Genomic DNA, 26,684 nt, shown 5'->3' on the forward strand with positions numbered 1-26,684 from the left:
GTTCAACTACCTGCTGATAGTGGTGCCAATGGGATTTAGCCCTTGCATTAACTCTACCTGAAGGGACTGATGCAGCAGCGTTTTCTCATCCCCTCACCTGTATGCTCTGCACAAAAAGCTTCCCAGCAATACCACCAAGCTTGTCATATTGTAGATTTCTACCCAGATAACTGAGTCTCTGCCATAAATCAGCACAACTGTATTGTATTATATTGTTGCATTGCATTCTGGAAAGTCCAGCGTTTGCTGTCTCCACTATTTCTATACAGATTTCTCATTAATATGACACTGGGCACCGAACGTTTCTGAATGATAGAAATGATAGGTGATAAAAGAAGCATTTGCTCTTTTGTGATTTTGTGCAAAATCTGATTGTTATCCCTTATGTTTGAGATATATATGTATATGTATGTATATATATTAAACACTACTGTAACTGCACTAGCATTGTCACCCTGTGACGCAAGTGTGGCAGACAACAGTAACTTCTCACAGGAACAACAAAAATAAAAGTGGCACCAGAAACACCAAACACATCAGAAAGATTCTGATATACAGTACTGTTCAAAAGTTTAGGCACCCTATTTTTTTGAGTACAAACTTTGTTATAGATTTTTATTTTATGACTTCTACATTATTGATTCAGTACAAAAACATTTTAGATTTACAAACATTAGTTTTCCAGCACAAAATCAAATGTTACAGAAAAATGTTTGTATGTCAGTAAAGAAAGCAGCATATTACATAAGAGACCACCTTTCAGACAAAAAAACATAATGAAGGCTGCTGGGTTTTGCTGTAAAAATAAGAAGTGAGTGCAGCAGTCATAGTCTCCGAAAGAACTGTGGCTGCTTCTGCAAGATGCTCAGTAACACTTACAGCTCATTTCCTTATAAAACTGCACAAATTGTACCTGAGACTACTATTTTTTTTTAAAGTGAAGGATTGTCACACCAAGTATTGACTTTGCTTCATTTATTACTGTTTACTGCTCTTTATAGTATTTTTTTAATGTAGGAACATTTAATTTCATTATTTTTGAAGGCATCTTTGCTCTACAGCATTTCTTTGCTTGTGCCTAAGACTTTTGCACAGTACTGTACATTTATTTCATGTGTTTCAGGATGGAATTTTCCTTTAATATTTAATTATTTGTATGTCACTTCTGGTTGGAGTTCTCATCACTTGGAAACCATTCGCTGCTGCTGAAGATAGACCCATATGGACAGCCAAAAGATACATGAGATTACTGAGGAGGGTACCACTTAGAAACAATGAAGATGGCTTTGGACAGCAATTGATACAAACAGTTATGCTGTGATAGCTTTAGTACTACAATTTGCCATGAACAGTTTTGCACTCAAGTCTCCATCAGTGAACAGCTGACAACTTCAACAAAACAGACTTCATGTGAAAACTATTATGAATTTCCTGGTTACACAACTGCACTATTTGACCATATAGTATACAGATATAGAAGGCAATTATTTATAATCGCACTATCCGCAGTCACCCAGATGAGGATGGATTCCCTTCTGAATCTGGTTCCTCTCAAGGTTTCTTCCTCTTGTCATCTCAGGGAGTTTTTCCTTGCCACTGTCGCCTCTGGCTTGCTCATTAGGGATACATTTATAAATTTAAAATTTATATCCTGAATTTATATATTTCTGTAAAGCTTTTGTCCATTGTTAAAAGTGCTTAACAAATAAAATTGAACTGAATTGAATTGAACTTCTCTAGGAATGTTTAGCAACACACAGGCTCTATACAGGTATTTTGCTTTACAGAGGGCAAAACCACAGCAATGAACAAAAAAGAGAATGAAGGACTGTGAATAGATTAGAAGTGTGAAGCATGCTGGATAGCACTGTGTGTTACAAAAAGTAATAGCACTTATTAGGGTAAAATTCTGAACAACATTCTGTTGTTGTGAAATATTTTTTCCTTCGAGCTGCACAAAGCTAGTGGTGAGAAATGGAAAGAGACAAACACATGTAAACTGTAAAATGATTACACTTGATTTTATCTAACACACTGTGGAGTAGATTAGTGTGTGTAGTAAGAAGGTGGCCGCTGGGCTCTGCACTCCTCCCTCCTCTGTGTGTGTGTGTGTGTGTGTGAGAGAGAGAGACAGAGAGAGAGACAGAGAGAGAAGGGGGGGTAGAGAGAGAAGGGGGAGACAGAGAGAGAAAGAGGGAGAGAGAAGGAGGGAGAGAGAGAAAGAGAGAGAGTTAACTTTCTCACACAACTTTTATTCAGTCATTATCGAAAAAAATACCCTAATGACTAGTACCAAACATTAAATATCTATAATAACAGTAGTAATAATAATAATAATAATAATAATAATAATTATAATAACAGCATTATTAATATCTATTAACAATGACAGAGAGAGAGAAGAGGAGAGATAGAGAGAGAGAGAGAGAGAGAGAGAGACAGAGAGAGAAGGGGGAGACAGAGAGAAAGAGGGAGAGAGAAGGAGGGAGAGAGAGAGAGAGAGAGAGAGAGAGAGAGAGAAGGGGGGGGGAGAGAGAGAAGGGGAGAGAGAGAGAGAGAGAATGGGGAGGGAGAGAGAGAGAAAGACAGAGAAAGACAGAGAAGGGGGGAGAGAGAGAGAAGGAGGGGAGAGAGAGAGAGAGAGAGATAAAGACAGAGAAGGGGTGGAGAGAGAAGGAGAGAGAGAGAGAGAGAGAGAGAGAAGGGGGGGAGAGAGAGAAGGGGAGAGAGAGAATGGGGGGAGAGAGAGAAAGACAGAGAAAGACAGAGAAGGGGGGAGAGAGAGAGAAGGGGGAGAGAGAGAGAGGGAGAGAGAGAGAGAGAGAAGGAGGGGAGAGAGAGAGAGAGAGAGAGAGAGAGAGATAAAGACAGAGAAGGGGGGGAGAGAGAGAGAAGAGGGAGAGAGAGAGAGAGAGAGAGAGAGAGAGAGAGAGTGGGGGGGGGGGGGGGGGGAGAGAGAGAGAGAGAGATAAAGACAGAGAAGGGGGGGGAGAGAGAGAAGAGGGAGAGAGAGAGAGAGAAGGGGGGGAGAGAGAGAGAGAGAGAGGCGCTGCTGCAGCACTCAGGCTCCCACAAAGCTTTGCATGAGACCGTGCTGCCAAATTTCAGACTTTTTTTTTTACATTTCGGCGCCATTTTCGATTGGATAGGAGGTGAGTTGAAGGATTTTCGGTGTAATATGTTTTACAATTCTGAAGTCTCTTAGTCTGTCAGTGAACTTTCCGATTATAAGCTTCTAATTTGTTTACCTGTGCTTCTGAGGAGATTTCATTGTGTTGCTTTCATATAAGCGGTGTTTCCTGGCAGCTGAAGGTAAATTTCGCTCACTTTTCTTGGTAGTTCTGAATAAAAAGATGTTTTGATTTCACGATTTCAGAGTTTATACGCTTAAAACGCATGACAAACCTGTAGTACAGACCATTTCAGCATGTTGTGTTTTAATATTTGTATCTGTTGTATTGCTCAAAGTGTTTTTTCGTGCACTAACATAGTAGTTCTAAGTGCTGCACTATAGGGACCATACAGCTTTAGGGATCATCTCAAAATTATGTCCCCAAATAAATTCTAACAGTGACCAAAGTTACAACATGTGTGAAAATCTGTGAAAAAATGTAGTTAATATGCATATTAAATGTTTAATTAACATCCATGCCGAGTTGTACTTGCTGAGTAAGCAATAATGTTCATTGATTTGTCAACACCAGCATGTACAGACTTGTTTTTGTGGTCCATGTAACCTCATGCAAGAAGGCTATTTTTCACAGCAGTGCCAGTGGAATAACCATAAAACTATATAACAGATCAATATGCTGAACTGCTTGGAAGAACACTTGATAGTCTGTTTGTTTATTGTGCAGTGTGTTTTGCTTAGTGAGACTGTACAGGAGAAACCTACACCACACTGAGCACTTGTCAAGGCTCTCATTACCTCAGGGGTTAACTGATTTCTGCTTCCACTTGTGTAATTATTTATGCTGTTATTTATTAGTAGTTTGTTATTTCAGCAGTTAGGAGTAATCAGTATGTCTAAATGTAGCAGAAATGCAAGTAGACATGCAACATGAGACTCAGGACGCACTGCTGATTCCAGATGAACCCTGCATTTAATTGTGATACTCAGAGATTATTACTACAGATCAGATTTTAGTTTGTATTTCCAGGGAACCTACTTTGCTTATAACCAGGCAAAAAAAAAAAAAAAAAAAAAAAAAACAGCAAGCAAGCTGAGGCCTGTCTCAAATCCACGACAGCCACTAAGTTGTCCTGTTGTTTCCTCTGATTCCTGTAGAGGGCACTCTATTCTCACTCCCAACTTTTTAGTATTGAGGTAACTGCTTGCTTGCAAACAGTTAATACTTCTCCAACACTTGTGACTAGAAAATGAATAATTCTAACTATAAAAAAGAGAGAGAGAGAGAGAGAGAGATTCTGAGGTACACACATTATAGATTGAAAAATAAGGCTGGAATTGGCAGGGTCCATTGCAGTTGATGAACTGTGAATGATTAAATGTTACATATATTTTTTTTCCATCCAGACAGTTTATTCATCAATTTCAGTGGACCGCCTTTGAGTCGGTGCTATAGGTGTATGTTTTTTTTCCTCCTTGCTGGTAGCTTTAGTAGCAGCACATCATGGTTTGTAGTGATAAAGGAGATGCAGATCATGAGGAGCTGCTGCTAAAATCCCAGCACCTTCTCCAGTTATACCAACTCAGCACAATCCTGGTAACACAGCAGCGCTTAGGTCGTGTTCAGCTTCAAACATGTGTGTATGAGCTGTGTTATAGCAGCACGTCAATACTGGAGTTTGGATGTTGGGGTATCCAGTGTTACTGTTCTGCTCTAGTAAGGCCTGTCTACACAAACCCAGGTCTCGACAAAGCCATTAAAGCATGTCTGGTATGTTATACATAGTATGTGTATTAATAACTGGAATACTGAATAAAATTCAACTGAAAATATTACAGCTGTGTGGTGTATTTGTTGCTACAGTATATTTTTGGTTTTGAAACAAAAAAGGATAGAGATACATTTTACCTGAATTACAATTCAATAGTAATTAGAACAGTTGACTTATCTTTATAATTGTATTTCATCTCAGGCATATTATCATATATTATCTCATAGCAGCTCATACAAAGTTAGAGTTAAGGTGACTGATGAGATTATGGATATCCAACAGAACCGTTCTTGCCTGCTACAATTCCTATGAATTTTCCAGGATCAGGCTGCATAGTGTAGTGTTGATTCAGACACCACTTGGACCATCTGTGCACCATATGACACACGATATTACCTCTGAGAGTCCATGACTTCTTTTAAGAGAAGCTGAATGTTGAAAGACAAATGCTTTTTCGAGTTCAAATGAAATAGTATTTAATGTCATCACACATTTTTCAATCCAATACATTGTTAATCATTTACAGTCCTCTCTGATACAGTGGTCCGATTAGATGATCTAATGACCTATTTGCCAAAGCTGCCTCAGGACTGAGATGTTGCTTGGGCAATGATGTGTACATCTGAAACCACACAACTATTTAGGATAATCAATTATAGGACCTAGACTGCTTTATGCCCATCATATTAACGTCTAAGGCTAATGTACAAGCTGGTAATGGTGTTGCTAAAATTGCAAATGTACAGTAGCTCACTTTGTCATCATCCCTTCATCATGTTTATGTTACAGAAAATGTATTGGATATGACTGTTATTGTGGCTATATGACATAGCATATAAGGCACCATAACATTTTACCCCTTTACTTTTAATGTCAAGTATGCTTACAGAATATATAATAATATGCAATAAAACGTCATAAAAAATAAAATAGCAAAGAAAAATTATTGTAATAACACACTTAAAAAAGAAAAAGACGCCGCCAAGGGTAAACATCCTAAGTGTGGTCAAAAAAAATATTTTTGGATCAAAAGTACAGCTGTCCTGCTCATCTTAAAATCAGAACAACCCAAAATAATTGTGCATAAAAATTACATGATTAATAAAAAAAAAAACAAACAAACAAAAAAACCATTAATTCCATTTGATTATGCACATCATGGCTTGTACAGTGTAAATATTTAACTAGAAATTCATTTTTATTGAGCCAATCAATCAAGATCTTGTTAAGTATGGCTGCAAGCTCTCTAATCATGCTGAATAAAGTTAAGTATTAACATAAAAGAAAAGGTCAGGCAATTATTTAAAAAATTATACAAAATAAATTAGAGAAATTTACTACCATATATATATATTTCATAGTTGAATACATTCAAACCAAAATACATCTGTGATTCAGCAGAGAAAGGCTTGGGGGTCACCAGTATGTGCGAGTGCATCGTGCTCTGAGAGGAACCGTGTCTCTCTGCACTTTTCACTCCTGCAGAAAAGGAGATGTATCTGCTGCAAGCAGCGCTCCTCAGAATTACAAGCCAGATGTAATATAAAATGGTCATCAGTAAAAATTATGCACAGCTAAAAAGGGGGAGGTGCAGACCACCTCAAGCTTTGTACTTCTCTTTTCCTGTTTCACTGATGACACAGATATGCTGAAAGGCAAAACAGGAGAAACTATCAGTGTAAGCAGGACAACATAAGAACACTTGCTTACATACAAATAATTTCACATTTCTTTAAAAAAAAAAACACGATAACTTACATTTAAATCTCTAAAGTACTCATTGTAATCTAGCGCGTATCCCACCACAAATTTGTCGGGGACCTCGAATCCTACAACTAGGAAAAAAGGAAAAATAAGAATGAGTAAAATACAAGGCATAATTTGTCATGTAAATTAATAAGTCGAGCATGTGACCTTGTGTGTGTATACAATACAAACACACACAAAAACACATCTAATTATTTACAATGCGCATCAATGTTTCTCATGTACATACAGATACTGTAAAGAAACACTAATCTACAGCATGAGCAATTAATTTAATAAGTTAACTTACAATCAGGTCTGTAGCCAACACTCCTTGGTGTCCTCTTCACAAGTAAACTTTAAAAAAAAAAAAAAAAAAAAAGATCATGGATTAGCTAAAAGGTATTCAATAATGAATAAAGAAATAAATGACTCTACAGTAAAACACGCAGCTAAATAAACAGACAAAAAGTTACTATTTTTGCAACTGTGGTTTTATAAATAATCAAAAATACATCTCATTATACTCACAGTGTCTGATTAATATTCTTAATATCAAGCTTCATATCCTCCTCATATCTCTTCTTACCTGGCCACCTTGACCATTTTTGGATTGTACTGCTTGAGGAGTTCTAACAATGTCTGCATTGTCTTCCCAGTATCAATTATATCCTTCAGAACAAAAAAAAAATTCTATTAATGACGAATACCATAAATACGCAAGTACTGATGAGACATCATAGGATATTTAATGTACCATAAATTCACTCATACCTCCACAATCAAGACATTCTTCAGTGAAACATGGAAAGAGATTAAAAAAAAAAGGCAGTATTTAATCATTTTGGACGCACAGCAGTTTTTGAACACTTCCTGTTCCTTTAACCCAGTTTCTCCATTTTCCCCCGTAAACATTCTGTACTTGTAGCACATTAAGAAAAACAAAATAACAGTCGCATGTTTCTTCGCACGTACCTTCCCTGTGAGTGTGGACAGATCATCTCCACCAATCACCTTAATCTCCCCTGTAGACTGGTCATTCTGTATTTAAAATAAAAAAAAAAAAAGAAAGAAAAAAAGGGAGAAACAGAAATGACATTACTGGCAATAATATGTGGGCAATTGGATTTTACATTAGCACTCAAGACTGATTCAAACAGAAACTGCAAGTGATGTGTGTAGCATGGAACAGAGACACGTCCATTTTACACACCAACTCCATGAAATAGGCATAAAACACGAGCGCTTGTTTTACACACTCTGTAGAGATGAAATCCCACTTCTACTTTCAATGTACTGTGACCGACTTTAATATTAAAAATCATAACCTGTAATGATATCATGACTGTGCAGCTTGTATTTGCGTAGGAACTTAAATAATCTGCACAGAATTGAGAAAATCTAAAAAGTGAGTTACGCAATGCATCTGTTGTGAATTAGTGGTAAGACTGACTATCTGACTCTTTAGCCATTTCACCCCATTTACACCTGGTCATTTCATGTGTCTTGTATCTGGTTTGTATCCTGATATGACTGTAATCACATGCATTTACATTTGAATTTCATGTGTCTTCAGTGTGTTAAACATGCAAATTAGCTTGTTACATTCTAGCCTCAGCTTCCTGTTTTGTTCTTTATTTTTAGTTGCTTTGGAAGATTTTAACCACATACAAAAAAACGGTATATTTTGGGGGGCTGTACAGTTTGAGTGACTGGATGTAAATATAAACCAGATATAATCCTGGTAAACATGAGACTTGTAAAAGACCAAGTGTAATTTGGGTCATCTACATATTCTTACATGGCATATATACAATACAGGTGAATATGAATAAAAAGAGTAAAGAAAGGTCAGGTTTTTTTTTTTACTTGGTAGCTTTTGAGGCGAATGAAGTCCACAGTCATTGGAATGGAGCGATCACTGTTGCGGTTCAGTGCTTTGATGTAGTCCAGCAGGTCTGCAAAGAACTTGTAGCCCCCTTTGAGCACACAGAGTGCAACAATGTGGTGTCCCCCCATATCCTTCATGATTTCTCTGGCCAGTCGCTCAGTCCTGCAGGAATCAGGGCACAGTGAGGCTGCTGGATTCTTCTTTTACGTTCAAAGTCAGGATTGTATCAGTTTTCTGTACTTAGACAACACATTTTATGCAAGCAAAGGTCATTTAATCTCATATCTGTAAACTTGTGCTGGTTACTCAACCTTCCCATGACTGAGATAAGTCTTTCTCTGGGTTTAAGAGTAAGGACTAGAGCTAAGGGAATGTTAGATATTCGCCAAATACCTGTCCATGATTAGTCCATGAGGTATATAGACACGCTCCAGGTCAGCAGCATAGTGCTTTGGTATGCAGAACAGGTCGAGATCATAACCCTGCTCATCGTCGCTGATCTGAAATTCACATATTATATTCCTGGTTAATAGCACAGCAGACAGAACTCAAAGGTGAGACAGAAGCTGAAACACACACACACACACACACAGAAGTAGGACAGTAAGGGAAGCGTTCAGACGGTCATTAACCCATCACTCAGCTCTTGAGTCATTTAGGCTACATAGCAATGTACACAACACAGTGTACACCATCTTTCCAAGGACATTTAAGGAACAGACATGAAAAGGCATTGGCTCGGTGCCATTATAAAACGGTCAGTACAGAAGGAATACATATTAATGCCAAATAAAGTCATCGCACACAAACTTCACAACTCGATATATGTTTCTACATTATTACTTGGGGGGGGGCGGGGCGACAACACGGTGGCTTAGTGGTTAGCACTGCTGCCTCACAGGTTCGAATCTGCCTCCGCCCTGCGTTTGCAGAGCTCGCATGTCCTCCCTGTGCTTCAAGGGTTCCCCCCAGTCCAACATGCGTTGTAGGCTGATTGGCATTCCCAAATTGTCCGTAGTGTGTGAATGGGTGGGTGTGCATGCAATGTGCCCTGAGTCCCCTGGGATAGACTTCAGGCTCCCCTGCAAACCTGATAGGATAAGCGGTACAGAAAATGGATGGATGGATGGAATATGGAGTAATACATGGTGGAAAATGTCTTCACTGAATCAAATATCATTTTGAAAGAGTAGGTGTCTTTTTAACATTGTGTTAAACATGGTATCTGCATCCACTAGTCTTCATTATATCAACCAAACATTTTTCCACAGCTCAAAGGAGTGTGTTTTAAAGCTGCCGAGGGCTTTGCTTGAAATGTATATGCATTATCCAAATCTCTGGCATAAAGCTGCTAAAGCAGAATGTCAAGAAAGTCCAAATATGGAAATGTTTAATACTTTCATGTTCAAAACCTTTTAGCAACAGGGACGGATTTTTGAGTAAATTAAACTGAAAATAGGTTTCACATATTATGCAAATTAGTTAAAAATATAAGTGGGTGGAGCTAAAAGGTTACTGAGGGCATGATCAGGCTGATCAGATCATCTCTCTTGTCTGAGTAGGGGAAGAATGTACTACTCACTAACTAAGTTTCATGTCTGTCTACAATCTATGGCTTGATCTGCATGATTCCCATAGAAAGGTTGTTGGAATGGCAGGTTTAGGTCACTGATGGAATCCTTTCCTGACAGGATCAGCGTGGTTATTAAGGCAAGGAGAGACATAACCAAGAATAGGAAAGAAATGACAGAGACGACATGTGTTACTCCAGGGAGCTTAGGTTAGCAACAGTGCGCATCAACTTGCAAGAACGACACGCTGCATGCTATTTATTACCATAGAGAAGTCCGCCACATGATGTATATGGCATGGTGAAATCTGTTTGTCACAACATTCCCTGGGGTGAGATTTTCATCGTGAAAGCAGGACAGTTTGTAATTCGCTTCTAATCGTGAGATGGAGCTCCTAACTGTCTCCAACAGCAGAAGACCACATTGGGTTTCAGTCCTGTCAGCCAAGAACAGGAATCTGAGGCCATCATGGGCACAAACTCATCCAAACAGGACAGCTGAAGATTAGAAAACAAAATCTGGTCTTTTTCCAGTCTTCAGTTGTCCAGTTTTAGTGAATCTGTGCCCATGATAGCCTCAGATTCTTGTTCTTAGCTGATAGCAGTGGAACCTGATGTGATCTTCTGCTGTTATAGCTCATCCACCTCAAAGTTTGGTGTGTTGTGCATTCTGAGATGCTTTTCTGCTCACCACGTTTGTAAAGAGTGATTATTTGAGTTACTATAGATTTCCTGTAAGCTCAAACCAGCCTGGTCATTCTCCTGATTTCTCCCATCAACAAGGTGTTTCAGCCTGCAGACCCTCCTCACACATGGTGTTTTTATTCCATGCCATTCTGTGTAAACTCTAGAGACTGCTGTTTGAAAATCCTAGGAGATCAGCAGTTTCAGAAATACTCAAACCAGCCCATCTGGTACCAACAACCATGCCACGATCAACCAAGTCACAGAGATCACACTTTTTCTTCATCCTGATGTTTGATGTGAACATTAACTGAAGCTCTTGACCTGTTACTGCATGATTTTATGCACTGTGCTTCTGCCACATGATTGGCTGATTAGATAACTGCATTAATGTGCAGGTGTTCCTAATAAAGTGGACGGTGAGTGTACATTTGACCTCTTTTTACTAAAATTGTATGCCACAAATACTTCAAAACAGGGAGAAAGTATTAAAGACATTTGACCTTGCTGTGACCTTGACCCTGTTGGATCAATTCCAAAATCTAATCAATTCTGCTGTTACAATGATAATTCCATATAAATCCTACAACCATCTAGCCACTCGTTCTTGAGATGTCCAACTAACGGACGGACGGATGCCCCAAAAACATAAAAAATACAGAGAAACTGGAAAGCACAAAGTCCTCTGACCGGAAGACTCTCCCATGGTGGAAAAACTTCACAACCTTTACAAAGCACTGAGACTCTGTTCATTAGTGTTAAATAAACATTTTCTAACAGAAACGTCACCTAATCAACGATTTTACATCTTTTCTTTGATAAATAAAAACACTTATGTTTGTTTTAATCTGTACATTATTAGCCTTAGATCATCTGGCACACAAGTCCCTGTGAATGAGATGTTACTATAGAGACAATAATGTATTCTGACCACTCAGATTTCAGATTTAAATAAAGATAGAAAATAGCAAACTACATATAAAATTGTTTACATCATCAGACTCCATATGGTTTAATATCTTATCTCAAGTACAATTCCTCTCAAGTCCTTCTGTGTGATTTATATAGTGGTGATATGTTTTAATATACTGCTAGTTTTTAGGTTAATGGTAGCCTTATACTAAGCAATAGTGGCATCAGTTGCTTTTTTAACGTAACATATCATCCTGATAGTACTCTAAAAAATAAAGCCTTTACAGTCCCATTTACTGCAAGGTCAATTTTTAACAGGCTTGATTCTACAGTGTAGGTAGCTAAACAGTTTAAAGATCAATAGTGTCCTATGCCATAAACGTGTCCTGTTTCAACACTGCATTAAATGTTTTGAAACCAAAACGTGACAAGATTGTGTGTTCGCTATCTGAAGTAAAGATGGTTAACATTATTGTTCCATGGTTGGTAGACTGTTAAATTAGCTAGCTCACTAAACATTACAGCTAGCACAAAAGCTCTATTGAATATACAACAGGAAAATATGTTATTATTTCAATTATAATTCAGAAAATGTTTTTCCTTGATCTTTTATTTTTCTCCTGAAAAAAAAGAAAGCTTTATCCACCCACAAATAGCTCAAGTGAATTCGGTGAATTTGTTGTATGACTGACACTTCAGAAAGAAACCGTTTTGCTTTGGCTCATGTTTCTCACTATAGCTCTATGGGATTATTTCTGTTTTTTTTTTTTGTTTTTTTTGTTTTGTTTTTTTAAATTTCAGTATGCTTTGCCAAATGGAATTTACTATTTGCTGTCCACAGTTCTCAAAACCTCAACCCACAGATGGCCCTTATCTGCAACTGAATGGTGACCGACGAGATCACGGAGAGGGTTACTCGGTGCAAAAGTTACCACCCCTTCTCAAGGCATGGTTTGTAAATTACTCATTTAATTGTGCATCATCTTCAATATTAGTAAGCAAAATTAATTTGTACACAATAACTGTAACATTAAAATGAGCTCATATACCAAAGACTTCAAGGCCTATGAGTAGGACAGAGTTTTGCCGATAATATTAATATTTCATGAGATTAGCTTTGCTTCGCATTGAGGCTGAACACATTTTCATTAGAATCACATTAAAGACTTACTCAAAACTTTTTTTTTTTGTTGTTAATGAAATACAATAAACAAGCAAATAAATGAATAAATAAACTCACAGGCACTGAAGCACATTCAACTGGTTGGGAGGTATAAAAATGTATACAATTTACGCAGTTATAAAAATTAATGTGTATCATCCTTTATGCGAAATGAAAAGTTAAATATTTGAGTGTTAGAACCAACTATGTTATCAATGTTTTTACAATCACGGGTTAAACTGGGATATGGGAGGAAGGGGAGCTCTCTCTGTACATTCTACATTCAAGTGCCAAGAAATCTGAGAACATGTTCAAAGTATGTGTCATTATATGACGTTCTCATCACTGATATCATGACAATGTGATCAAAACAGATATCGATATATCCGTGGCTGTGTCCTGGGTTTAATTTGAATAACTACAGTTGGGTGGCTGGGTCTTCTTTTCCTAAATGTGTTCCTTAAAATGATATTGATATGTCAATATTTAGATTCTTTCCTCTCAAAGATATGTAATACACAGTAAAACCTTTAAATGAGCAAAAAGAAGACATTTTGCTTTGATCAAATGTATGTATGCATTTGCCTTGAAATGAGAAAAAAGTTGTTTGCAGGAAACAGAGAAATCCATTTCCAGAGAAGTTCAAAGTAGTGTGAAACTGTATTTCATCATCATTATTATTATAACCACTGTTAAGCCATTCTATGAGTTACACTGATTTTAACTTATAGTGCCAGAGCTCAGTGTAACCCGTTTACAGAGTGTAATGTAATGACCTACATAAGCATATTTAATTAGCTATGGGAATTTAGACTTGTGTAGAATGGAGTTACTGTAGGTTAATTAGGATGGCTTTTAAACTAATATAGATAATGCAGTTTTACGAAATGGAATGAAATGAATTTAATGGGTTAATGGTGCTTCACACAAACACCTACGTAGCAGTGGATCTGAGCCTAATTTCTGTATTAAATTATGATCCAGATGTGTTTTTCATTGACGCAGGGCGTGATCTAATGATCTAAGGTGTGTAAAGAGCAGCAGCAGCAGCAGCAGGAGCGTTTAGCCTCCATGTGCCATGCTTGCTACAAACGCGCGCGTGCCCCGAGGCCCTAACGCTAGACCTGCTATGCTAGCTTCAAAAAACATGCAACGCGGAAATTATACACCTAGAACAGTTCACTCAAGAACACTCATAGCGAGATTATTTTCAGACACATTTGGTTTTCCAGCAAGGTTAAATGTAATGTAAACGTGTGAGATGCCTGTAGCTGTATGGAGCTGAGTTACCTAACGGACCATGATAGCAGAGACACGCTGAGGAGAAACAGCACACGCTATATAGCAGTACATACCACCACACAGGAGCTGCTGGACGCCATGGCCAAACCGTTAACTGTGTGAAATTCACCGCTTATATATCCGGTCCACTGCAACCCGGTTTGTCTGTTCAGCCGGGAAGAGTCACCTCCGCCAGCTCTGCTGAAGGCACTGCGGGGCTTCCGCACAGCGAGCGGGGCGTGTTTACTGGAGCTACTGACACACACAGGGCTGGACCCCAGGCTGTGATTGGTGAGCACAGTCTCACGTAACACGCTCAAAACGTGTAACAGAGTTGATCCCTTAGGAGAACTCAATCACCTCTTACATTTACGTTTCTAGCATTTGGCAGACGCCCATATCCACTTACATTTATCTCATTTATACACCTGAGCGGTGGTAGCTTAGCAGTGCTAGGACTTGAACTTATGACCTTCTAATCAGCAGTCCAACGGCTTAACCACTGAGCTACCACTGCCCCCGCTAACAACGTGTCATTTGCAAATAATAAGGAAATAAATACATCTATAGCCGAACGCAAATTTGTGAATGATGCAGGAATGAATGAATGACATACAAACAAATAGTAAAGTTGTTGTTCATTTAGCTTCTCCACCAGGTGAAAATTAACCTAGCAATTTTGAATCTTTAAACATGAGAACCTTTTTTCTAAAACTAGTAAGAATTAAACTGGTAATTACTAACAAGCAGTCATACTAACTATACTACATGATCTTCATTTCTGAGCATGTACTCCTACTACCCTTTTTTTTTTAAAATGCACATCTCTACTAGACACCAAATGTCCAAGAGGAAAATTGTTTATTTTTTTCAGTAAACTGTCCCTTTGAAAAGGACAATTAATGAATCATGTTTGTTTCAAGGCACTGTATTCAGATGCCAGTATGTTGTACATGGTTAACCATCATGAAGGAAGTCAGCCCATTAAAGTGACTTATATTTATACATTCACAGGCTCTTAAAAGCTTAATTAAACCAACCTAAACACAGCCAAGGTTATTTCGTACCATTTGTACTGGAATAACTACAATTTAAACTCTATAACAGTCTGCTTTATAATAATACTAATAAATGATATAATAAAAATTATATCAGCAATACCTGTTCTTCGCTAGCAATGTGTCCAACGTGTCCTCAAAGGCAATGCATGCTTGGACTCAGCTCAGCAATATCATTATTACTTCAAACAGTAAGGTGTACCTTCAAGTGAAGTGATGCGATCTTCCAAAATGCATGAAGGAAGGACTACTACACAAGTCAGTGTAAAGAAAAGTGCATGCTAGCCAATGATCTTTAATCCTGACTCAAGACTATAAAGAAAGTCACAGATATTCAACAATACTCATGATTATAATACAGTAGTAAAATATAATACATGATACAAGAGAAATAAGAGGTAAAGATGATGTCAGTTCATTGACAGGAAATTAGAGGGATAGGCTCATGATTTGGAAGAGAGTAAAAACAACCAGAAGGCAGTCTCAAAAGAACGGGTCCAGTCCAAAGAGCAGTTTGTTAAGAAAGAAACTGGGGAAGAGCGCTCCGGGGAAGAGAGCTTCCATTGGTCCAGTCATGAAACCTTCAGTTTTTATTGGCTCACATTTTAAATGTTTTTCAGGCACAGATTCAAAATAGTCGCATAACTATAATGTTGATGGGCATTTCCCATTATTTTCTTTAAACATAACCTGTTTAAAAGTGGATTTTTCTGTGTCTTAAAAACCTCTCACTCTCTTGGGTGGGCTTATTACCTGCACTCACCAGTCTCATTCATGATATTCTTGAAATATTGAGGAAAAATGGCAGAGAAATGTATGGCCTGTCATCAATGGTTATGTGGTTTCTGGCAATTAGAGAAAACTGAAACAGTCAATATTGTGAGCTGGCCCCTAGGTTCTAACTGAGCACAATAAAAAAATATTTTGTTCTTTCTCCAACACCTCCGACCACCATCTGTAAAAGACAAACATGATTATACAGCATGTCTGTAAGAGTTATGAAAATAGTAACTGTCTCACAAAATACAAGATTTCCATATGAAAAGAAAAGGTACCTTAACTGTCCAAAAACTCACCTAGTTGCCATTCACTTGAGATGGAGGAGGGCTTCCCCCACTGTTATTGGCAGCCCTCTCTCTACTGCGACTCTCCCTCTCCTCATCCTCTTCATCCCGCTCCTCATTTCCACTGTGATTCTTACAGTACAATCTATTTGTGGAAATATGCAAATCACTTAACTGCCTAAGTCAGTGGATGCATTAATTATTGGATTCTGATAGAACTGTTATTTGTTATAAGAGTAAAGCCAAAATTACTTTAACATAGTTTGTAAAAACAAGTCACAGAATATTTCCATTAAACTGTGTTGGCCCATGATAAATGTACAGCCAGGTCCATAAATATTTGGACATTGAAAAGTTATTTTTGAACTGTTTAACAGAGTATACTAGAGTTTAAAGTAAATAATGAATGAGCTCAAAGTACAGACTTTCAGCTTTAATTTGAGGGTCCCCTCCTTTTTAAAGGTGCAAACGTAACTGGACAATTAGCTGCTCAGCTATTCCACGGCCTGGTGTGTGTTCATCTCTCATTATTTCACTTACAAGTAAGCAGACAAAGGTCTACAGTTGATTTAAAGTGCGGCATTTGCACTGGAATCTGTTGCTATTAACTCTCAATATGAAGTCCAAAGAGCTGTCAAGAGCTGAAACAGGCCACCATTAGGCTGAAAAAATCAGAACAAACCCATAAACCCATCAACCCAACCCCCCTCCAAAAAAAAAAAAAAAACAAAAAAAACACTATACTTCTGGAACAACATCCTATGAACAGACGAGACAACAATACCAGAATATATTGCACCATAATGATGAAAAGAGAATGGAAAAGGGAAGGAACTGCTCACATCTTATGGTGTGGAAGCCTTTAGGGCTATATTATCTGCTCGGATTCAGCCAAATGCTTCAAAACTCATTGGGCGGCGCTTCAAAGTTCGGATGGACAATGACCCAAAGCATACTTTAAAAAAGAGTTGCTTTTGAAGGCAAAGTCAATCACCTGACCTGAATCCAAGTGAGCATGGATTTCACTTGCTGAACGCAAAGCGCCCCAAGAACAAGCAGGAACTGAAGACAGCTGCAGTAAAGGCCTGGCAGAGCATCACCAGGGACGAAACCCAGCATCTAGTGATATCTGTGGGTTCCAGACTTCTGGAAGTCATTGACTACAAAGGATTTGCACTCAAGGATTAAAAATGACAACTTATTTATGATTATGTTACTTTGTCCAATTACTTCTGGTCCCTTAAAATGGTGGGACCACATAAAAAGTGTGGTAATTCCTACACCATTCACCCAATCGACTCCAATATAATGTGGAAGACAGCATTAATAATAATTTTGTTAATGCCCAAATATTTATGGACCTGACTGTAAATATGCTTGAAGCACTATGAACACTTATGATAAGCAAGGCTGAACCTGACTAATCCAACTGAGCGCCACTCTAGTAATCCCTCAGTTCAATGAGTGGAAACAAAACAAAACAAAGATTTACTTGTAAATGCCTCTGGCCATGTTCTCTATGTATTTGGCCTTGTCTTGCAGGCCGCAGTGGTAGTGGTAGGTTTTCACACACGCTTTTATCTCGCATCCAATGGTAGCGCCGAGCTGCCCACACAGGGTGCATTTCTAAAACAAATCCATCACATTAGCAGTGTCACAAATTAAACATTAAGTAGACACTGTGTCATTAGCAACATGCAAGTATATTATGTAAACACTTTGTTATATCCCTGTATAACTGAGAATGTTTACGAATTAGAAGAAGAAGAAAAAGGAAAAAAAAAAAATTTCCATGAATTTTATAACATGTATATTATATGAATGTTATATTAAATGACTACTGGACAAACCTAATTTAATTCATTTAAAGATAAGTATGATATAAAAGGATCACACTCCTGTAACCTCTCAAAGTTAACTACTGATAAAACAATCAAATTTACACAATTTTCCATTTTACACATTTATTGATTTATATTAATTATTAACAGTGAAGGACTGTTAAGGACTTTAAAAAAAAAAAAAAAAAAAAAAAGCCTGAAGCTGGAAACAGATTTGTAGCCTCTGTATGTTAACTGAAGTGTGGTTTGACATGTTCTTTGCTGATGTTTATCCGCATTTCTGCACTAATATAATAGCCTAAAATAGCGAGGTCCTGAATTAGATTAATTATGGAAAGATGACTAGTCAACTATTTTAGAATTAATGGCTCACTAGTAAAAATTAATAGTCAAAAAACCCCTAGTGCTAATGTATTTGACAGGCAGGAGAACACAAAATGATTAATACAAGTGCCAATATCAGAAGTGCCCAGACTATTTTTACACTATTTTAGACAGCTATCTAGAGTTAGTGGGATAGCAAATGTGCAATGAGATTACAGCAGAGCAACCAAGAGATTTTTTCACCTGATACTCAGTAAGTGACAGTAACGTTAATGTGCACTAAAGGTATTTACCACACTAATTAGTCTTAGTACACCATTACTAATCTGACATACTACTGGCTACAGCCCTGAATTCTCTGTCAATGTGTACCGACTTGGAACTCGTTGCTGTGAAATGAATTTGCAGTGGAAGACAGCACAGCACAACCCAACCCACAACACTGTTCTGCAAGTAGCTTGCTAGCATTTTTTCTACAAGACAGGGCAAAGGTCACAGACAGCACTATTATTTTATCTAGCAGTTTAAAAGAGAAAGCACTTTAAAGAGAAACTGAGTAACAGACAGCACTACATTATTCAGACTATCAGCTCTGAAAATGAAAAAGAGCTCACCATTCTTTTTCCTCTCTTTATTTCCTGAATCACTGTTTTAATGTCAAAGTTACCAAATTCTGCACGTGATGTGGTAGTGAGTTGGACAGTCCCTGAAGAGAAAAGCTGCAAAAAAAAAAGAAAAAAAAAAAAGTATGTCATTCAGTCTAATTAAAAAAATGTAACTGCCAATTAATTTCTTTAAATTCAAAAACAGTAAATCATATCAAATATTATGATAATGCATCATTACATTCCAGTGGTCTCTCTCCCTTGCATGATTTATAACATTATTAGATGTTCATATGTTTATCTGAAAAGTGAAGCACCAGTACATTTAAATAAGTATACTGACATGGAACTCACCATGCATTTATAGTGGGCGGCAACTTTTTTTGCATTATCACAATGGAGAACACCGCGGGTCTGATTCTCCTCATCCCCAGCATGGCAGAATCCACAGCGAAGGCCTGACTCACTGGGGCTGCCCCTCAAAGGGGACCGGTCCCGCTACAACCACAGCCACTACACATTAGCATGCAAAACATTTCCTTTTCTGGCACATGCAAATTGATTGGTAGACACAATCAGGAGATCCTTTGAGTCAAGTCTAGACAGTCATCAAGCAATACATTTACATATAGTACGTCACACAAAGTGAATGAAAGGGAAAAAAAAAAAAAAAAAAAAAAAAAAAGAGTCAGGCTCCTACATTTGAAGAGCTCTCCGTTTCATCTACGCCTTGTGAAGAAGTTGAACGGGCGTCTTCTGACTGGCCACGGGGTACACCTCTGATTCGGCTCTTCTCAAATCTGCCACGCCCTCTGCTCCGGGGTGGGGATGAATCTGAATCATTGGCTGCGACTCCTTGATCTTCTGGCAGAGTGTACACATGACAAACATTCAGCACATACAACATTATGACAGCATTTGCTTTGTAGCAGTTAATACTTTCACATTTTCTCATTACTATATTTGTGTTAGAACGGACTCTTATGTTTGTAATATGGAATATGAAAGTTTCTTCCTTCATCAAATTAAAATAGTAAGCATTTATTACCATCACTGGCATCTTGGGAGGCATCACGATGTTTACGACAGTAAACACTGAAAAAGTACATAAAGAGACTTCATCAGCTTTGTTTTTGAAACAGAAATTAAAAAAAAAAAAAAAAAAAAAAAAAAAAAAAAAAAAAAGGACGTGAAATGTTCCCTTACAGGTAGATGCCTTGTGAGGGGTTCTCCTTGGTCTGGGCTTTGTCCCACAGGGCGCAGTAGTAGTGATATGTCCTTCGGCATGTCTTAACATCACAACCTATGGTAGCCCCTGGCCGGTGACAGGATGAGCACATCTATTTACACAGTGTAAAAAAAAAAAAAAAAAAAAAAAAAAAGGGATTAGAAAGAACATTTACATTAATTTGTTTGTAGATGGTTTTGTCCAAAGCAGGTTAGAAGTGTGGCAGAATTAAATGCAACCATAACGCTAATAAATGAGCAGTCAACTAGTTTATTTAGGCATCCAGTGGTGTTACAGGATTATCTCACTAGGCAGACAGTCCAAATTACCTCAGGTACCACCTCATACACATGTACTAAACATGAAAGTTTTACCCCCGTTTTCTCTATTGTGCCTTTACCATATCTGCCTGCGTACTGGTTCCTATTTACCAATCACATCAGTAATGGACATTATTCCACATATAAATCAGTCTATACAAATTTTAAAAGGGTGGCTTGAATTACTCAAATTCTAAAGGATATAGCTGGTTATTTACACTGTGTGCTCTTAAACACTGCTGTGTCTGCACTGGATTTATCATTGTGAAAAACAGAATAAGACAATGTTGCTTCCATTATGTTAAAAGGTCTTCTCCGGTACAGTCAGTCAATAAATGTACAATAACAAATCCAATAATGGTGTCACAAAAATTTAATCGTAGAAGAGTGGGGGAATAAAATAAAATTTCACAAATTTGGCAAAACATATTACAGACAAAACAGAAAAGGGTAAATTAAGGTATATTAAAGATATTAATAGTAATCTCTGTACTTAGCTTGTAAGACACAACTTCACACTTGGGGATCCCTACATATTCTATTATTATAGACTTAAATCAGGTCTTAAATTTCATCCTGAAGGAATAGATCGCCCCAGTAAATAAATTCTTTAATTTTTACTAACATTTTGTCACATTTACTTGTAAGCAAATCTAGTCAAAAGAAATTAGTGTAAGGGAGGCTGACTGGCAACAGTTTGGAGTAATACACCCACATCATTCTAACTACCAGTTTATTCATGAGTCTGCCACAGAGCTTATGACACTCCATGGTGAGATCCAAAACAGTCATTGTTCCTTCACATAATTTATCAATACATCACTCATTGCATTCGCTACTTAGACAGACACAGTCTCGAACTGTCATTTTATTTTGCAACCCAACCCCTAGAAGCACACAAGCACGGAAAAATGGAATCAGAAATGTGAAGCAGCTTTTATGTCAAAACTATGCTTGTCTGTGTAGCTTCCTTTCAATAAATTTCTAAGTCAGGTTGGTCCTGTTTTTGATCGTCGTCTTCAGCACCGTTATTTTTGTGGGTAATTTTGTTATTTCTAGGGTAGGTTTGTGGGGATTTGTATGCTATATTTGTTAAACAAATATGCCCTTTTTTGATAAATGGTGTCTGATAGTGGCAGCATGAGAATCTGAACCCCATTACATCTGATGTGGGTTTATGAAGACATGTACTTGCCACTTACCAATTTGTTTCCTCTTTTGATCTCTTTTTTTACATCCTCAATAGAAAATCCCCCAATGTTTTCGCTGTCTGAGTGAGATGTTACTAGGGCAGATGAGAAAAGCTGCAAAATAAATGCAGAAAGGTTTTTTTTTTTTGTTTTGTTTTTTTTTTCAAACATACGGAATAGCTCTGAAAATGTATGCTGTTAAATAGATGACACACTAAAAAAATTTGCCACATCATTTCAGGTCATGCACTGAAACCATTGTTTGATTTTATTAAATTCAGTAAATAATTTCAGTAACCAAATTTAAATTAAGTACAAGTTTCTGGAAGAGGACTTTTTTTAAGCAGCTGAAACACATCAGATCTCGTAGCTTGCAGATTGTCCACTCACCATGCATTTGTGGTGGGCTGCCACCTTCTGGTTGTCTGATATCAGGAGCTGACCACACTCCTTCTCTCGGTTCGTTCTACAGAAGGCACATTTTCGCAGACGCGGCGAAGCTCCTTTCCTTTGCCCTGACATGGCTAGCGACTTCCACTCTTGGGTTGATTCCTCTAAATAGCAAGGATGCTGTCAGTAAACAGACCTGTACAGAAAAGGAATGGGAGATTATTATTCTAAGTAGTATCTTAATTACAGACGTGATTACTTTCAAATGATCTTGTGATTGAAAATAGTCAAGACAAGTTACAAATGGGTAGTTAGGCCAAGAGGCATGGTTAGCAGACATACACTGATCAGCCATAACATTAAAACCACTGACAGGTGACGTGAATAACATCAATTCTCTCATTCCAGTGGCACCTGTCAAGGGGTAGGATGCATCAGGCAGCAAGTGACCTGTCAGTTCTCAAAGGTAATGTTCTGGAAGCAGGAAAAAAACAGGTAAGCGTAAGGATCTGAGTGACTTGGCAAGGGCCAGACTGTGATGGCTTGACGACTGGGTCAGAGCATCTCCAAAACGGCAGGTCTTATGGGGTGTGGGACCAAGAAAAGACAACGGGTGAACTGACGACAGGGTCATGGGCGCCCAAGGCTCATTGTTGCGCTTGGGGAGCGAAGGCTAGCCCGCCTTGGCCAATTCCGCACAAACTGCAAAAAAGTTAATGCTGGCTATGATAGAAAAGTGTCAGAACACACAGTGCATCGAAGCTTGCTGCATATGGGGATGCATAGCTGCAGACTGGTCAGAGTACCCATGCTGACCCCTGTCCACCACCGAAAGAGCCTACTATGGGCATGTAAGCATCAGACCTGGACCATGGAGCAATGGAAGAAGGTGGCCTGGTCTGATGAATCGTGTTTTCTTTTACATCAGGTGGACAGCCAGGTGCATGTGCGTCACTTACCTGGGGAAGAGATGGCACCAGGATCCACTATGGGACGAAGGCAAGCCGGCAGAGGCAGCATGATGCTGTGGACAATGTTCTGCTGGGAAACCTTAGGTTCTGGTATTCATGTGGATATTAGTCTGACACGTACCACCTACCTAAACATGTTGAAGACCACATACACCCCTTCATAGCAACGGTGTTCTCTAATGGCAGTGGCTTCTTTCAGCAGGATAACACGCCCTGCCACAGTGCAAAAATTGTTCAGGAATGGTTTGAGGAACATGACAAAGAGTTCAAGGTGTTGACTTGGCCTCCAATCCTCTCAATCCGATCGAGCATCTGTGGGATGTACTGGACAAATAAGTCCAGTCCATGGAGGCCCTGCTTCGCAACTTACAGGACTTAAAGGATCTGCTGCTAATGTCTTGTTGCCAGATACCACAGCACACCTGCAGAGGTCTTGTGGAGTCCATGCCTTGATGGGTCAGAGCTGTTTTGGCAGCACAAGGGGGACCTACACAATATTAGGTAGGTGGTTTTAATGTTATGGCTGATTGGTGTATAACTTTTTTGTAGTACACTTCATTCGCACAAATTCAGTTACTCCTTAAGTAAAACTGTTGCATGACATCAGGTTGATTAAATACAATAGGCTGATTAAAAGATATAATGGTCAACACTACACTGTAACCAAATGTGCCAAATTATATTACTTATAATCAAATTTGCTCCATCGCAATTTAAATACATTTTCAGTGACTGAATGTCAGACCGTGGATTATGAATAGTCACATGATAAAGTGTGTCCCAATAGTCTCCACACACAGAGGAAATTACCACTTTTTATCAACATGTCTTCCAAAAGTTTTCATACTTAGTTTATATTATATATATTTTTCGCAGATAGCCTGAAGAATACCTTAGACAAAAGAAGAATGTATGGAAATCATTCTCATGGCTGGATCGGGAAGCTGTCGCAAGGTTGCAATGGACTTTAACAGGAAACATGGCAAGCACATCACACACACGACACTGTTGCCAAACTTATGAACAAATTCAAAAAGACTGGAAGTGTTGTGGACCAACCCGAGCAGTGGACGTCCATGAACATCCACTGACAAAGGCACGACCGAAGTGGTGCTGGCGTACATAGTCCCCTATGTATGGAGACTTTTGGGACACCCTGTAGTAAGGTGTAAAACTTGTATGACAAATATTACGGTCATATTACGTTTTTTCCCCCTCAGTATATATAGTCACAATATATATAGTCATAATATAATTGTATGTTTCAAAACTATTAATGACACTTCATCCAGTGTTCCCTCTCCCTGACATGAAGTCAATAAAAACATTCAGTACTCCTTACATCCCACTACTCTTCAATAGTATATCTTTAACCTGATAATTTAATGAAGCACATTTTAGGAGTGTATAAACTGACTTGGAAAGGAAGTAAGTGTATTAATAACGTTGAAGAAGAAAAAAAAAATTAGCAATAGCAGTCCAATAGCAGTTGTATTCAGCCTTTTTGACTATGTGATAAAGCACTTTGAATTAACTGACAGAAAAAAAGGGTAAGACTTTCTCAAATATGAGTGTTTTAAAAGTGCTTTTTTAAAGTTATGTGCAATTATAGGCGACCAAACATGCTAATAGTATGCTTATTGTGAAGATATGATTATTTAAAACTTTAATATTTTAAAAAATCTCTCCTAACGAGAGAATGGTAATAGGCCTGCTTGACTAAACACGCTATCTACTGTATAGATAACGCAGTGGGCCCATGTGTGAGAAATATCCGCCATTTATCGAAATATTTTAACTTATCATTTGAAAAAGGTTGTGCATTTAAGCTAAATTAACCTGTAAGGAAGAGATGAAATTATGAAGTCGCCTCAGCAAAAACGCGCCAAAGTGAAACTGAAGCGCCTGAAGTGAACTCAAACGATTCTAACGTCCAGCTCAGTTTAATGTTTAAAAATAAAGCTAGCTAACATTTCATTTCACATTTTCACAAAACATGTGGAATGGAAAGAGTGGCGCAGCTAGTTAGCTCACTTTGAAACTCAAAGCCAGGACATAGCTAACCCACGAAACTAGTGTGTAAAATCTGTCGTTGCGTCGAGGTAACCTTGAGGGATTTTTTTTTTCTTTTTTTCAGTTTGCTATGGTAACGTAAAAGCTCTCTGTTGTTCCAGTTCAGCTAAAAACATAACTAGTTTTTTTCTAAGGTAATTTCTTCGCTTGGCTTTAGCGCTAGCAGGCCTCCTGCCATGATAAAGCTCAGAAACGCGGAGCAGCGGCAGCACAAACCCAGAAACACAACACAACGTGCACAAGTACCGTGTAGTAAACATCCAAGAACAAGATCTCTGAGTCTCAATGAAAAGTAGAGCAGAAAGCACATCAGACCCGTGCACTTCTCGTGTCGTTAAAGGTGTGGAAACCTAGGCCCAAACCCTAAACCTGGCATGACGGTTCAAAAATTAAACAATTTCATTTCATTGCATTCTACAGTTTGTTGACAGAGATGCAAATTTTCAACAGGATGTCACCAAAGCGTAAAAAGATAATAACTATATATTACACATTGACATGAACACTCCGCTAAGGCCCAAGTTTCATGAAGCAAATCATTATTCGAAACATTCATGTCAACTTACTTTTTGTCTATAGTATGGATCAGATACGGAAGATCTTGACGTTTGATAGTGTTTAGTCAATTTTACCCGCGTCCCATGTTCACTCCGCCATAGGCGTTACATCAAACCAAGCGAGGAGAGACTAGAAACACTACCGTTCCTCACTCCATCACACACTCACTCTGTAATCTGGGCTCCCAAAAATGTCATATAATCAGTCCTTACCACCGATCTGTTTCGATCACGTTACTCTAGTACGGATGGGAAGCAGAAGGATGGTGGCGTGAACCTCTTCCGTCTACTGAGCACTGCACGGCTGCAGCTCATTTCTAGCCATTGCAGAGCATTCAAGTTACGTTGCATTGGCTACTGCAAAAAGCACGTTTGTTCACCACGGAAGTGAACGCCACGCCCCCTAAAGCTGGCCGCGTCTCATTACACTCCCATTCAGCCTGTTTATGTTCCCTTCAGTACGAGGCTAGCCAACAAACTGACAAAATACTCTAGGAAACACTTTACTGACTGAGTAGATCCTTTGATTTTTATTTAAAAAAAAAAAAAAGGAGTACAAAGAGTACACAGTGTTTAAAGTATATATACAGGTTAACAGTGTCTGAAATAAACAAGCAATGTTCGAATGTACCACTGCACTTCTCACAATCCTCCATGGGCTGTGTGCCAGGATCATTTTATTAACCATTTTTCCTTCAGGGAATTGCCTTTCCACGCATACTACTTTAATAGTTGTTGTGAAGCTTGTTAGGCCTAGATTTCCAATAGATCAAATCAAATGTGATGGAAGGAAGCACAACTTACCCAGAAAGCACTGCGATTGGTGCAATTTCCTTTTCAAAACAAAGCAAGAATAGCTGCTGGAGATGTGTATAGATATATAATGAGGAATTTCAGAAGATAATTTTGAGCAGT

At 38.3% G+C, this 26,684-nt stretch overlaps 2 protein-coding genes across 4 annotated transcripts; both read right to left on the reverse strand.

The window, feature by feature from the left end:
* Window positions 1–5,352: 5,352 nt before the first annotated feature.
* hprt1 (hypoxanthine phosphoribosyltransferase 1) lies at window positions 5,353–14,634 on the reverse strand. The gene is made up of 9 exons (XM_026918528.3): window positions 14,223–14,634; window positions 8,933–9,039; window positions 8,518–8,701; window positions 7,624–7,689; window positions 7,423–7,440; window positions 7,238–7,320; window positions 6,959–7,005; window positions 6,661–6,737; window positions 5,353–6,550 (listed from the first exon to the last, which is right to left on the reverse strand). The coding sequence occupies exons 1-9, from the start codon at window positions 14,247–14,249 to the stop codon at window positions 6,503–6,505; spliced, it is 657 nt and encodes a 218-aa protein (XP_026774329.1). The 5' UTR covers window positions 14,250–14,634; the 3' UTR covers window positions 5,353–6,502.
* An 837-nt stretch (window positions 14,635–15,471) lies between these two features.
* On the reverse strand, window positions 15,472–26,137 carry phf6 (PHD finger protein 6). 3 transcript variants are annotated; one of them, XM_034305577.2, is made up of 11 exons: window positions 25,983–26,137; window positions 22,169–22,364; window positions 21,791–21,892; window positions 20,247–20,380; window positions 20,089–20,135; window positions 19,741–19,904; window positions 19,395–19,538; window positions 19,050–19,154; window positions 17,763–17,896; window positions 16,283–16,415; window positions 15,472–16,161 (listed from the first exon to the last, which is right to left on the reverse strand). In XM_034305577.2, exons 2-10 carry the CDS (start codon window positions 22,298–22,300, stop codon window positions 16,283–16,285), a joined length of 1,095 nt encoding a protein of 364 aa, XP_034161468.1. In that variant the 5' UTR covers window positions 22,301–22,364; window positions 25,983–26,137; the 3' UTR covers window positions 15,472–16,161. The 3 variants fall into 3 exon arrangements, with proteins under 3 accessions (XP_034161468.1, XP_034161470.1, XP_034161469.1); XM_034305579.2 differs by lacking the exon at window positions 25,983–26,137 and adding an exon at window positions 25,939–25,957; XM_034305578.2 differs by lacking the exon at window positions 25,983–26,137 and adding an exon at window positions 25,779–25,932.
* Window positions 26,138–26,684: the final 547 nt, after the last annotated feature.

This window comes from Pangasianodon hypophthalmus, chromosome 7 (assembly GCF_027358585.1).
Source record: "Pangasianodon hypophthalmus isolate fPanHyp1 chromosome 7, fPanHyp1.pri, whole genome shotgun sequence".
Taxonomy (NCBI): domain Eukaryota; kingdom Metazoa; phylum Chordata; class Actinopteri; order Siluriformes; family Pangasiidae; genus Pangasianodon; species Pangasianodon hypophthalmus.